This window comes from Pristiophorus japonicus, chromosome 12, assembly GCF_044704955.1.
Source record: "Pristiophorus japonicus isolate sPriJap1 chromosome 12, sPriJap1.hap1, whole genome shotgun sequence".
In the NCBI taxonomy this organism is placed as follows: Eukaryota; Metazoa; Chordata; class Chondrichthyes; family Pristiophoridae; genus Pristiophorus; species Pristiophorus japonicus.
The window spans coordinates 43,382,697-43,394,718 of NC_091988.1; the positions used below are offsets into that span (position 1 = coordinate 43,382,697).

The 12,022-nt window shown below is 42.6% G+C and overlaps 2 protein-coding genes across 2 annotated transcripts in view; one reads left to right on the forward strand and one right to left on the reverse strand.

Annotated features, from left to right (window-relative positions):
• Positions 1-12,022, reverse strand: part of syn2b (synapsin IIb) — a 625,573-nt gene that overhangs the window by 139,833 nt on the left and 473,718 nt on the right. The window lies entirely within an intron of this gene.
• The window catches only part of timp4.3 (TIMP metallopeptidase inhibitor 4, tandem duplicate 3), a 62,019-nt gene continuing 51,953 nt past the window's right edge, over positions 1,957-12,022 (forward strand). Inside the window, exon 1 of the mRNA XM_070894717.1 lies at positions 1,957-2,086. Within this exon, the coding sequence (XP_070750818.1) occupies positions 1,957-2,086 (130 nt within the window). The remainder of the gene's footprint in view (positions 2,087-12,022) is intronic.

Sequence of the window (12,022 nt, forward strand, 5' to 3'; positions counted from 1 at the left end):
CCCTTAATCTTTTCTATCTACGAGTGTATGTTGAGCAGCCACAAGCAACATGCCTGCCCCCAGTGAGTGAAAGGAAGTGATTGGAGATCGGGGGTTGGGGCAGATGGCTGGTGTAGTTCACCCCCAATACTAATGCTGGGTGCAGTTGCTTTGCCTGTGCCAGCAATTCCATTGTTCACTGTAATTGCGGTGTTGTCGGATAACGGGCAATATGTACTTTTATGTTCATAACCAAAAACTAGTATGTTCCTATGTAGTTTCCTTCTCTTCCTGCAGGTGTACAGGGTGGTAAACATTACATGCTGACACATATGGTTTGTTTCTATCATCAAAATGGAAAGAGATGTGTTGTGGGAGTGGAGTGCAATATGCCAGAAAGAAGATATACAACTTCGGCAAAAAACCCCATAGAAAATAAGATGGTGAAATCAGTAAACAGGACTTCATAGCTTCAATTTACTGGATTAATTCAGTTTAGCAACAATGAACAGAATGATGTAGTCAAGATGTTTTTGGATATTCTGTTTTTTTATTCATTTAAGAGAATCAAGGCACTTATCAGGCCATTTACACCTTGCCATTTGATAAAATGTTTTCTAAAACAAGGTTTGTGAGAAGGTTTGTGAGAAGGTGGGCATGTCACCCATGGTGTTTGCTGCAACAAATTCAAAAAGTTTCATTCTAAATAAAAGTACAGGCTATACTTACAAGTTCAAATTGTAGCAGATATGCTGCAATGTAAAATTATTCTGGCAGTCAACATAGCAGCGTTTGAATAGCGTCTGCAGAGAGGTTCTTCCTGGAACCTAGCTTGACTGATAACTCCCCCGTGTGGCTACATCACCCTTACGAGGGGAGTTAAATGTACTGAAACCATTGTACTTAGCCAGCGCCACTTCAATTTATAACTGATATATTAAAAGAAATTGAAAACTGAATCTTTCTATTTATGCCTCATAAGCTCAAACCTGTTAACTGATTCATTTCTCAAATTGATTTTTTTAAATTGATTACAGATTTTGATGTGATATTGCCAAAATACAGACAGCCATTTTTCATTAGTGACTTTTTTAGTTTCCTAAATCTACAATACTGCAGGAATTATAAAGTAATAGCTGCAGTAACTGCTAATATATTAGAAAATCTTCCATTACAACCGAAAGAAATTGTGCAGTGGAATATCTTTAGCAATATTTTGTGATGAACTCCTGATTAGTGAATTCAGTATTGTGGAAAGCAGATTACTGACTTAAAGATAGACCTCTAACAATAGGAATGCATGGAGCTGTTCATGAAACAGTGAAAAATCTCCACACCATTGGTGTAAGTGGATTTAATTTTCAAAAATTTAGCATATTAAGGAATTGACATCAATGAAAATTAATTTTAGAATAATATAATTGAAAAGCAATCTGTAGGAATGTTTTTTTTACTATTTCTTAACATAATAAATTAATACAAGTCATGCCACAGATTATTTGAATTATTTTAAGATGTTTTAAATTTAAAGATAATTTAAATAAATTCTATACCTGAAACTATTTTTTTCCTCTAAGAAGTAACATTGTCACAACAATTATACTGAGTCACAACAAACCCTTTGGATGAAATCACCTGAAATGACTGGTCTGTGTGGGAGTTGGGAGTCCAACAATGGGCTGGCATACAAGATCTCAAGCGACGTCAGGTCATTTCCTTCACGGGAAGGCGGGGCTGCAAAGAAGTGGCAGGACCATAAATATGAGGGTCCACTGTGTTGAAAGTGGGAAATCGGGCAGCTCAGTCAGAGAACCTTAAACAAGTTTGCTGCATTGGGCTATTGCTGAACGAGCCGTCTTGTCTTCCAATCTCTCCTGCTGCAGGCAAAAGAAGTTTGCGGTGACGCTCCTCCACGAGGTTAGTCTGCACGTAGTCTACAACCTCTGCTGAGCAGTAAGACTTGTGCCATAGGACAACATGAACACCCCGGTGACAGGCTTGCTATTATCAGTGCTACTACTTCTCACTTTGAGGCTCCAGGAGCTGGTGGATGGATGTAGCTGTCATCCGTCTCATCCACAATTAGAAGTTTGTAACTCCGATGTAGGTAAGTCGCATGCTCTTGCTGATTTCATAGCTGCACGATTGTGATTACTATTTTGTCATTCATTAAATCATTAATGGCTTTCAGACTTTGAAAAATATGCTAATCAGTTTGCTTCAGGAAAGCAGGTAGCATACTAAATATTGGAGGGAAAGTCCTATCAGATTCAACTGTCACTTTCTGCAACTTGATTAGGATTTATTAAAAGGAAATGCAATCTTTTTAATTCACGGCTTAAAAAAGGCTTAAACACACTATTCTTTTAAATATACAGAAGTAACGGTTTTCAAACTGTCACTGGATATCGGCCAAACACTTCCAACAATAAATGTTAAAAAAAATGAGAAAACAAGGCACATTTGCATTTCTTTGGGAAAGACAATTCACTCTGCATACTGATTTATTATTTTTTAATATTCTGACAGAAAGATATATGTACAAATTGAAAGTCCCGATCTTTGGTTTAGGTATTTCAGTCTGTAATTTTTTTTAAAGCGAATCTCATCCTCTTTGCAAACTTTAATGCACAAGCCTGTTTGAATAGGGGCCGATCTGGTGGTAGCAACGACTGGTTGGCAACCCAGGGGCGTCCCATTCAGTGGAAGGAACAGTTAACCTAATTTTTCCAGTTGGGATAGATGTTGTTACACTAAAACTAAAGGCTGTTGAACTATCTCAAACAAAAATCTGATCATAACTGCTGCAAAGATCAATAACATTCGGTGGGGTAAAAACACAATATTTAACAATATATCTAATACTCCTGGTGGGGTGAACTGTTCACCCGGTGTTTATAATCAACAGAGAGAATTCCATTAATGTTTAAGTCTGAGAGACCACCACAACCGTGGCATTTGTTGTGCCTGCTCTGTTTGGTTACAAGCGGGAGAATTGATGAAGCCTGGGCCAAGCACCTTTTGCTCACCGTTGTCTTTGAAGTGATTCCTGGTGTGGCACTCAGGGACAGCTTGATAATGTGGCTTTTGTTTCATGAGCCTGACCCTTCAATAGATTTCAGCCAGCACACAGCATGACAAACTGGACTAAAGCTGCACATAAACTGACAACTGAAATATTCTTTGGCACTTTGACGCGTGATACTAGTATTTGTATAAAATACAGCGCCACAACACACATACAACACTCAAAATTGAGTTTTTAATAACAATTCTCAGACGAGAAAGTTATGCCAACCCTAAGAATCAACAGAAATACAATCTTGTATTCCATGATTTGTTTTTCCTTTGATAAAGTGTGCATTAATGTTAATTTACAGCATTCTTTACTGTAACCGAGTCTGAGTCGGTTTTGAGACAGTCTCAGCGTTTTGTTTCACCGCACTATCTTTTCAGTTCGTTCAACAAAGCTATCCTCTGAACACACTTCAACATAATAGAATTTTTTGAGCTCCTCTTTGGGAGCCTTAGCAAATGAATGGGAATAGTCCCAAATCTTGCAACAGAGAGAAAAGATTCCACCAACAGCGAGGATAAGATTGATAAACACAACCACTTTCGGACGCAAGAAATTGCAAACAAAACATCTGTTCAGTTTTATGTTAAAGATGGCAACCCAATTTGGGGAGGGGTGGTTTTTCCTTAATTCCTCGTTTTTCGTTAGGACCAACAGCGCTGCTTTGTTTTAGTCGGTGCCTTTTTCTAATGAAAATAATTAGATTCTCAGGGCAAACCCTCGACTGCAAAAGTCTGCATTCAAGGCATCATCCCTTGTGTGAAGGCACAGCAGCCTACTACATCAGCAGGAACAGCTTTCCATATCAACGTCGTTCATGTGTTTAAGTCTGTAGGCATTCTTACTTGTGCAGAATGAAAAAGAACTGAACAGCAATTGTCTTTTCTGACTTATATTTGATCACGTAGCAAAATTTCACCTCTGATGTGTTTTGCCGGAACTAGGATGCACATTTTATGTTAGCAATGTGGGATTTAAATAGGTAACAGCTAAGACAAAATGCACAACCACTTTTATTGAAGCACTACTTCACCGGGAGTGGACCACATTAATAACTGCAGGTGATTTTATACATTTATTAATATTTGAATACAAATATCATGGTAACCTGACTTTTGCTCAACAATTCTCCACAGCATCAGCATTCTGATAGATTTAAATTCAACTCTGTAGAATTTAAACATTATTTAGCAAGCAAGCACAATTTTAGTGCTAATTTAGAACACTTTTCTGATAGAGAAAATTAAGTTAGTCCTAAAATAAAGTCTTATTAAATTTGAGATATATACACGTATAAAATGGGACGGATTTTACAGTAGAAAGGATGGTAAGGCCAACAACGCTCACCATTATTTAGGAGGAAATTGGACAGCACCTTCTAGTGACTGCTCATCATCATCATAGGCAGTCCCTCAGAATCGAGGAAGACTTGCTTCCACTCTTAAAAATGAACAGTCCAATATGAGAACCACAGTCCCTGTCACAGGTGGGACAGATAGTCGTTGAGAGTAAGGGAGGGTGGGACAGGTTTGCCGCACGCTCTTCCCGCTGCCTGCGCTTGATTTCTGTATGCTTTCGGTGATGAGACTCGAGTTGCTCGGCGCCCTCCTGGATGCACTTCCCCCACTTAGGGCGGTCTTTGGTCAGGGACTCCCAGGTGTCAGTGGGGATGCTGCACTTTTCAGGGAGGCTTTGAGGGTGTCCTTGTAACGTTTCCTCTGCCCACCTTTGGCTCATTTGACGTGAAGGAGTTCTGAGTAGAGCCTTTGCTTTGGGAGTCTCGTGTCTGGCAGGCGAACGATGTGGCCTGCCCAGCGTAGCTGATCCAAGTGTGGTCAGTGCTTCAATGCTGGGGATGTTGGCCTGGTCGAGGACGCTAATGTTGGTGCATCTGTCCTCCCAGGGGATTTATAAGATCTTGCGGTGACTGCACATGCACAGTGAAATGCGGAAATCAGGACGTTCAGTCCAAGATGCTCTGCTCCTCCACAAGCTGCGCTATGCCAGTATCTCACTGTCTGACTCAGCATTCAAATAGATTGCATGGAGTGAAGTTGCTGTACTTACCTGATTTATAAATTAAACTCGCCAGAAAAAGTTAGGGCTTGTCCACTCCTTCACGGCAAACGAGCCAAAGGTGGACAGCGGAAACGTTACAAGGACACCCTCAAACCCTTCCTGATAAAGTGCAACATCCCCACTGACACCTGGGAGACCCTGACCAAAGACCGCCCTAAGTGGAGGAAATGCATCTGGGAGGGCGCTGAGCTCCTCGGGTCACGTCGCCGAGAGCATGCAGAAATCAAGCGCAGCAGCGGAAAGAGCGTGTGGCAAACCAGTCCCAGCCACCCCTTCCCTCAACGACTATCTGCCCCACCTGTGACCGAGTCTGTGGTTCTCGTATTGGACTGTACAGCCACCTAAGAACTCACGGTAACAGTGGAAGCAAGTCTTCCTCGATTCCGAGGGACTGCCTATGATGATGATGATGATGATGATGGCAAGTACCTTTTAACAGCCTGGTAAGTCTCAATTATTACCAAACAACCTCTCTGCCACTGAAAATTAATTTTTACAAATGTGAAGTCTCATTCCTTCATAAGAACATAAGAGCAGAAGTAGGCCATTTCGTCCCTTGAGTCTGCTCCGCCATTTAATAAGATCATGGCTGATTTGATCATCGACTCAGTTCCACTTCCCTGCCCTCTTCCCATAACCCTTTAATGGCTTATCGCTCAAAAATCTGTCTATCTCCACCTTAAACATATTCAATGAGCCAGCCTCCACAAGTCTCTGGGGCAGAGAATTCCACAGGTTTACAAGAAGAAATTCCTCCTCATCTCAGTTTTAAATGGGCGGCCCCTTATTCTGAGACTATGTCCCGAGTTTTAGTTTCCCCTATGAGTGGCAATATCCTCTCTGCATCCACCTTGTCGAGCCCCCTCATTATCTTATATGTTTCGATAAGATCACCTCTCATTCTTCTGAACTCCAATGAGTATATGCCCAACCTACTTAACCTATCTTCATAAATCAACCTCCTCATCTCCAGAATTAACCTAGTGAACCTTCTCTGAACTGGAGGGTAGCTAATGTAGCACCACTGTTTAAAAAAGGAGGTAGAGAGAAAATGGGTAATTATAGACCGGTTAGCCTGACATCAATAGTGGGGAAAATGTTGGAATCAATTATTAAAGATGGATGAATTAACTGTGCAAATAGATGTTAACGGATATGATGTGATTGGGATTACAGAGACGTGGCTCCAGGATGATCAGGGCTGGGAACTCAACATCCAAGGGTATTCAACATTCAGGAAGGATAGAATAAAAGGAAAAGGAGGTGGGGTAGCATGGCTGGTTAAAGAGGAGATTAATGCAATAGTTAGGAAGGACATTAGCTTGGATGATGTGGAATATATATGGGTAGAGCTGCGGAACACCAAAGAGCAAAAAACATTAGTGGGAGTTGTGTACAGACCTCCAAACAGTAGTAGTGATGTTGGGGAGGGCATCAAACAGGAAATTAGGGGAGTATGCAATAAAGGTGCAGCAGTTATCATGGGTGACTTTAATATGCATATAGATTGGGCTAACCAAACTGGGAGCAATACGGTGGAGGAGGATTTCCTGGATATTTTATATAAAAAATATAAAAAATAAGGGATATTTTTTTAGACCAATATGTCGAGGAAACAAATAGGGGGGAGGCCATCTAAGACTGGGTGATGTGTAATGAGAGAGGATTAATTAGCAATCTCGTTGTGCGAGGCCCCTTGGGGAAGAGTGACCATAATATGGTGGAATTCTATATTAGGATGGAGAATGAAACAGTTAATTCAGAGACCATGGTCCATAACTTAAAGAAGGGTAACTTTGAAGGTATGAGGCGTGAATTGGCTAGGATAGATTGGTGAATGATACTCAAGGGGTTGACAGTGGATGGGCAATGGCAAACATTTAGAGACCGCATGGATGAACTACAACAATTGTACATCCCTGTCTGGCGTAAAAATAAAAAAGGGAAGGTGGCTCAACTGTGGCTATCAAGGGAAATCAGGGATAATATTAAAGCCAAGGAAGTGGCATACAAATTGGCCAGAAATAGCAACAAACCCGGGGACTGGGAGAAATTTAGAACTCAGCAGTGGAGGACAAAGGGTTTGATTAGGGCAGGGAAAATAGAGTACAAGAGGAAGCTTGCAGGGAACATTAAAACGGACTGCAAAAGCTTCTATAGAGATGTAAAGAGAAAAAGGTTAGTAAAGACAAACGTAGGTACCCTGCAGTCAGAATTAGGGGAAGTCATAACGGGGAACAAAGAAATGGCAGACCATTGAACAAGTACTTTGGTTCGGTATTCACTAAGGAGGACACAAACAACCTTCCGGATATAAAAGGGGTCAGAGAGTCTAGTAAGAAGGAGGAACTGAGGGAAATCCTTATTAGTCGGGAAATTGTGTTGGGAAAATTAATGGGATTGAAGGCCGATAAATCCCCAGGGCCTGATGGTCTGCATCCCAGAGTACTTAAGGAGGTGGCCTTGGAAATAGTGGATGCATTGACAGTGATTTTCCAAAATTCCATAGACTCTGGATCATTTCCTATGGAGTGGAGGGTAGCCAATGTAACCCCACTTTTTAAAAAAGGAGGGAGAGAGAAAACAGGAAATTATAGACCGGTCAGCCTGACATCGGTAGTGGGTAAAATGATGGAATCAATTATTAAGGATGTCATAGCAGCGCATTTGGAAAGAGGTGGCATGATAGGTCCAAGTCAGCATGGATTTGTGAACGGGAAATCATGCTTGACAAATCTTCTGGAATTTTTTGAGGATGTTTCCAGTAGAGTGGACAAGGGAGAACCAGTTGACGTGGTGTATTTGGACTTTCAGAAGGCTTTCGACAAGGTCCCACACAAGAGATTAATGTGCAAAGGTAAAGCACATGGGATTGGGGGTAGCCTGCTGACGTGGATTGAGAACTGGTTGGCAGACAGGAAGCAAAGAGTAGGAGTAAATGGGTACTTTTCAGAATGGCAGGCAGTGACTAGTGGGGTACCGCAAGGTTCTGTGCTGGGGCCCCAGCTGTTTATATTGTCCATTAATGATTTAGACGAGGGGATTAAATGTAGTATCTCCAAATTTGCGGATGACACTAAGTTGGGTGGCAGTGTGAGCTGCGAGGAGGATGCTATGAGGCTGCAGAGTTACTTGGATAGGTTAGGTGAGTGGGCAAATGCATGGCAGGTGATGTATAATGTGGATAAATGTGAGGTTATCCACTTAGGTGGTAAAAACAGAGAGACAGACTATTATCTGAATGGTGACAGATTAGGAAAAGGGGAGTTGCAACGAGACCTGGGTGTCATGGTACATCAGTCATTGAAGGTTGGCATGCAGGTGCAGCAGGCGGTTAAGAAAGCAAATGGCATGTTGGCCTTCATAGTGAGGGGATTTGAGTACAGGGGCAGGGAGGTGTTACTACAGTTGTACACGGCCTTGGTAAGGCCACACCTAGAGTATTGTGTACAGTTTTGGTCTCCCAACTTGAGGAAGGACATTCTTGCTATTGAGAGAGTGCAGCGAAGGTTCACCAAACTGATTCCCGGGATGGCGGGACTGACATATCAAGAAAGATTGGATCAGCTGGGCTTGTATTCACTGGAGTTCAGAAGAATGAGAGGGGATCTCATAGAAACGTTTAAAATTCTGACGGGTTTAGACAGGTTAGATGCAGGAAGAATGTTCCAAATGTTGGGGAAGTCCAGAACCAGGGGTCACAGTCTAAGGATAAGGGGTAAGCCATTTAGGAACGAGATGAGGAGAAACTTCTTCACCCAGAGAGTGGTGAACCTGTGGAATTCTCTACCACAGAAAGTTGTTGAGGCCAATTCACTAAATATATTCAAAAAGGAGTTAGATGTAGTCCTTACTACTAGGGGGCATCAAGGGGTATGGCGAGAAAGCAGGAATGGGGTACTGAAGTAGCATGTTCAGCCATGAACTCATTGAATGGTGGTGCAGGCTCGAAGGGCCGTATGGCCTACTCCGGCACCTATTTTCTATGTTTCTATGTAAAGATGAAATAGCAGCGCATTTGGAAAGCTGTGGCAGGATCGGTCCAAGTCAGCATGGAATTATGAAAGGAAAATCATGCTTGACAAATCTTCTGGAATTTTTTGAGGATGTAACTAATAAAGTGGACAAGGGAGAACCAGTGGATGTGGTGTATTTGGACTTTCAAAAGGCTTTTGACAAGGTCCCACACAAGAGAATAGCGTGCAAAATCAAAGCACATGGTATTGGGGGTAATGTACTCATGTGGATAGAGAACTGGTTGGCAGACAGGAAGCAGAGAGTTGGGATAAACGGGTCCTTTTCTGAATGGCAGGCAGTGACTAGTGGAGTGCCGCAGGGCTAAGTGCTGGGACCCCAGCTCTTTACCATCAATAATTTAGATGAAGGAATTGAGTGTAATATCTCCAAGTTTGCAGATGACACTAAACTGGATGGCGGTGTGAGCTGTGAGGAGGATGCTAAAAGGCTGCAGGGTGACTTGGGCAGGTTAGGTGAGTGGGCAAATGCATGGCAGATGCAGTATAATGTGAATAAATATGAGGTTATCCACATTGGGGGCAAAAACACGAAGGCAGAATATTATCTGAATGGTGGCAGATTAGGAAAGGGGGAGGTGCAACGAGACTTGGATGCCATGGTTCATCAGTCATTGAAAGTTGGCATGCAGGTACAGCAGGCGGTGAAGAAGGCAAATGGTATGTTGGCCTTCGTAGCTAGGGGATTTGAGTATAGGAGCAGGGAGGTCTTACTGCAGTTGTACAGGGCCTTGGTGAGGCCTCACCTGGAATATTGTGTTCAGTTTTGGTTTCCTAATCTGAGGAAGGACGTTCTTGCTATTGAGGGAGTGCAGCGAAGGTTCACCAGACTGATTCCCGGGATGGTGGGACTGACATATGAGGAGAGACTGGATCAACTGGGCCTTTATACACTGGAGTTTAGAAGGATGAGAGGGGATCTCATAGAAACAGGACTGGACAGGTTAGATGCGGGAAGAATGTTCCCGATGATGGGGAAGTCCACAACCAGGGGACACAGTCTTAGGATAAGGGGTAGGCCATTTAGGACTGAGATGAGGAGAAACTTCTTCACTCAGAGAGTTGTTAACCTGTGGAATTCCCTACCGCAGAGAGTTGTTGATGCCAGTTCATTGGATATATTCAAGAGGAAGTTAGATATGGCCCTTACGGCTAAAGGGGTCAAGGGGTATGGAGAGAAAGCAGGAAAGGGGTACTGAGGGAATGATCAGCCATGATCTTATTGAATGGTGGTGCAGGCTCGAAGGGCCGAATGGCCTACTCCTGCACCTATTTTCTATGTTTCTATGAACAGCCTCCATTGCAAGTATATCCTTCCTTAAAAACTGTACGCAGTACTCTAGGTGTGGCCTCACCAATACCCTGTACAGTTGTAGCAGGACTTCTCTGCTGTTATACTCTATCCCCCTTGCAATAAAGGCCAACATTCCATTTGCCTTCCTGATTACTTGCTGTACCTGCATACTAACTTTTTGTATTTCATGCACAAGGACCTCCAGGTCCCTCTGTACTGCAGCACTATGCAATTTAAATTATAATTTGTTTTTCTATTTTTTCTGCCAAAGTGGATAACGTCACATTTTCTCACATTATACTCCATCTGCCAAATTTTTCCCCACTCACTCAGCCTGTCTCTATCCCTTTGCAGATTTTTTGTGACCTCCTCACAATTTGCTTTCCCATCCATCTTTGTATCATCAGCAAACTTGGCTACATTACACTCGGTCCCTTCATTCAAGTCATTAATACAGATTGTAAATAGTTGAGGTCCCTGCACCGATCCCTGCGGCACCCCACTAGTTACTGTTTGCCAACCGGAAAATTACCCATTTATCCCGATTCTGTTTTCTGTTAGTTAGCCAATCCTCTAGCCATGCTAATATATTACTCCCAACCCCGTGAACTTTTATCTTGTGCAGTAACTTTTTACGTGGCATCTTATCGAATGCTTTCTGGAAATTCAAATACACCACATCCACTGGTTCCCCCTTATCCACCCTGCTCGTTACATCCTCAAAGAACTCCAGCAAATTTGTCAAACATGATTTCCCTTTCATAAAACCATGCTGACTCTGCTTGATTGACTTATGCTTTTCCAAATGTCCTGCTACTGCTCCCTTAATAATGGACTCCAGCATTTTCCCAACGACAGATGTCAGGCTAACTTGTTTATTGTTTCCTGCTTTTTGTCTGCCTTTTTAAAAAAAAAAATAGGGGCGTTACATTTGCAGTTTTCCAATCTGCTGGGACCGCCCCAGAATCCAGGGAATTTTGGTAGATTACAACCAATGCATCCACAATTTCTGCAGCCACTTGTTTTAAGACCCTGGGATGTAAGCCATCAGGTCCAGGGGACTTGTCCGCCTTTGGACCCATTATTTTACCAAGTACTACTTCATTGGTGACAGTGATTGTATTAAGTTCCTCCCTCCCTATAGCCCCTTGATTATCCATTATTGGGATGTTTTTAGTGTCTTCTACCGTGAAGACCGATATAAAATATTTGTTCAAAGTCTCTGCCATTTCCCTGTTCCCCATTATTAATTCCCCAGTCTCGTCCTCTAGGGGACCAACATTTACTTTAGCAACTCTTTTCCATTTTATGTACCTGTTCAGTCGGATGTGAATAACAGTAGCAATAACAGCAGAATCCAAACCCTGCAATCACCTGTGAACACGATGGAGTCTCAGCAGGTTGGGTGAATCCCTTCCCACACACTGAGCAGGTGAACAGCCTCTCCCCAGTATGAACTTGCTGGTGATTTAGCAGGTCGGATGACCGAGTGAATCCCTTCCCACACTCCGAGCACGTGAACGGTCTCTCCCCAGTGTGAACTCGCTGGCGAGTCAGCAG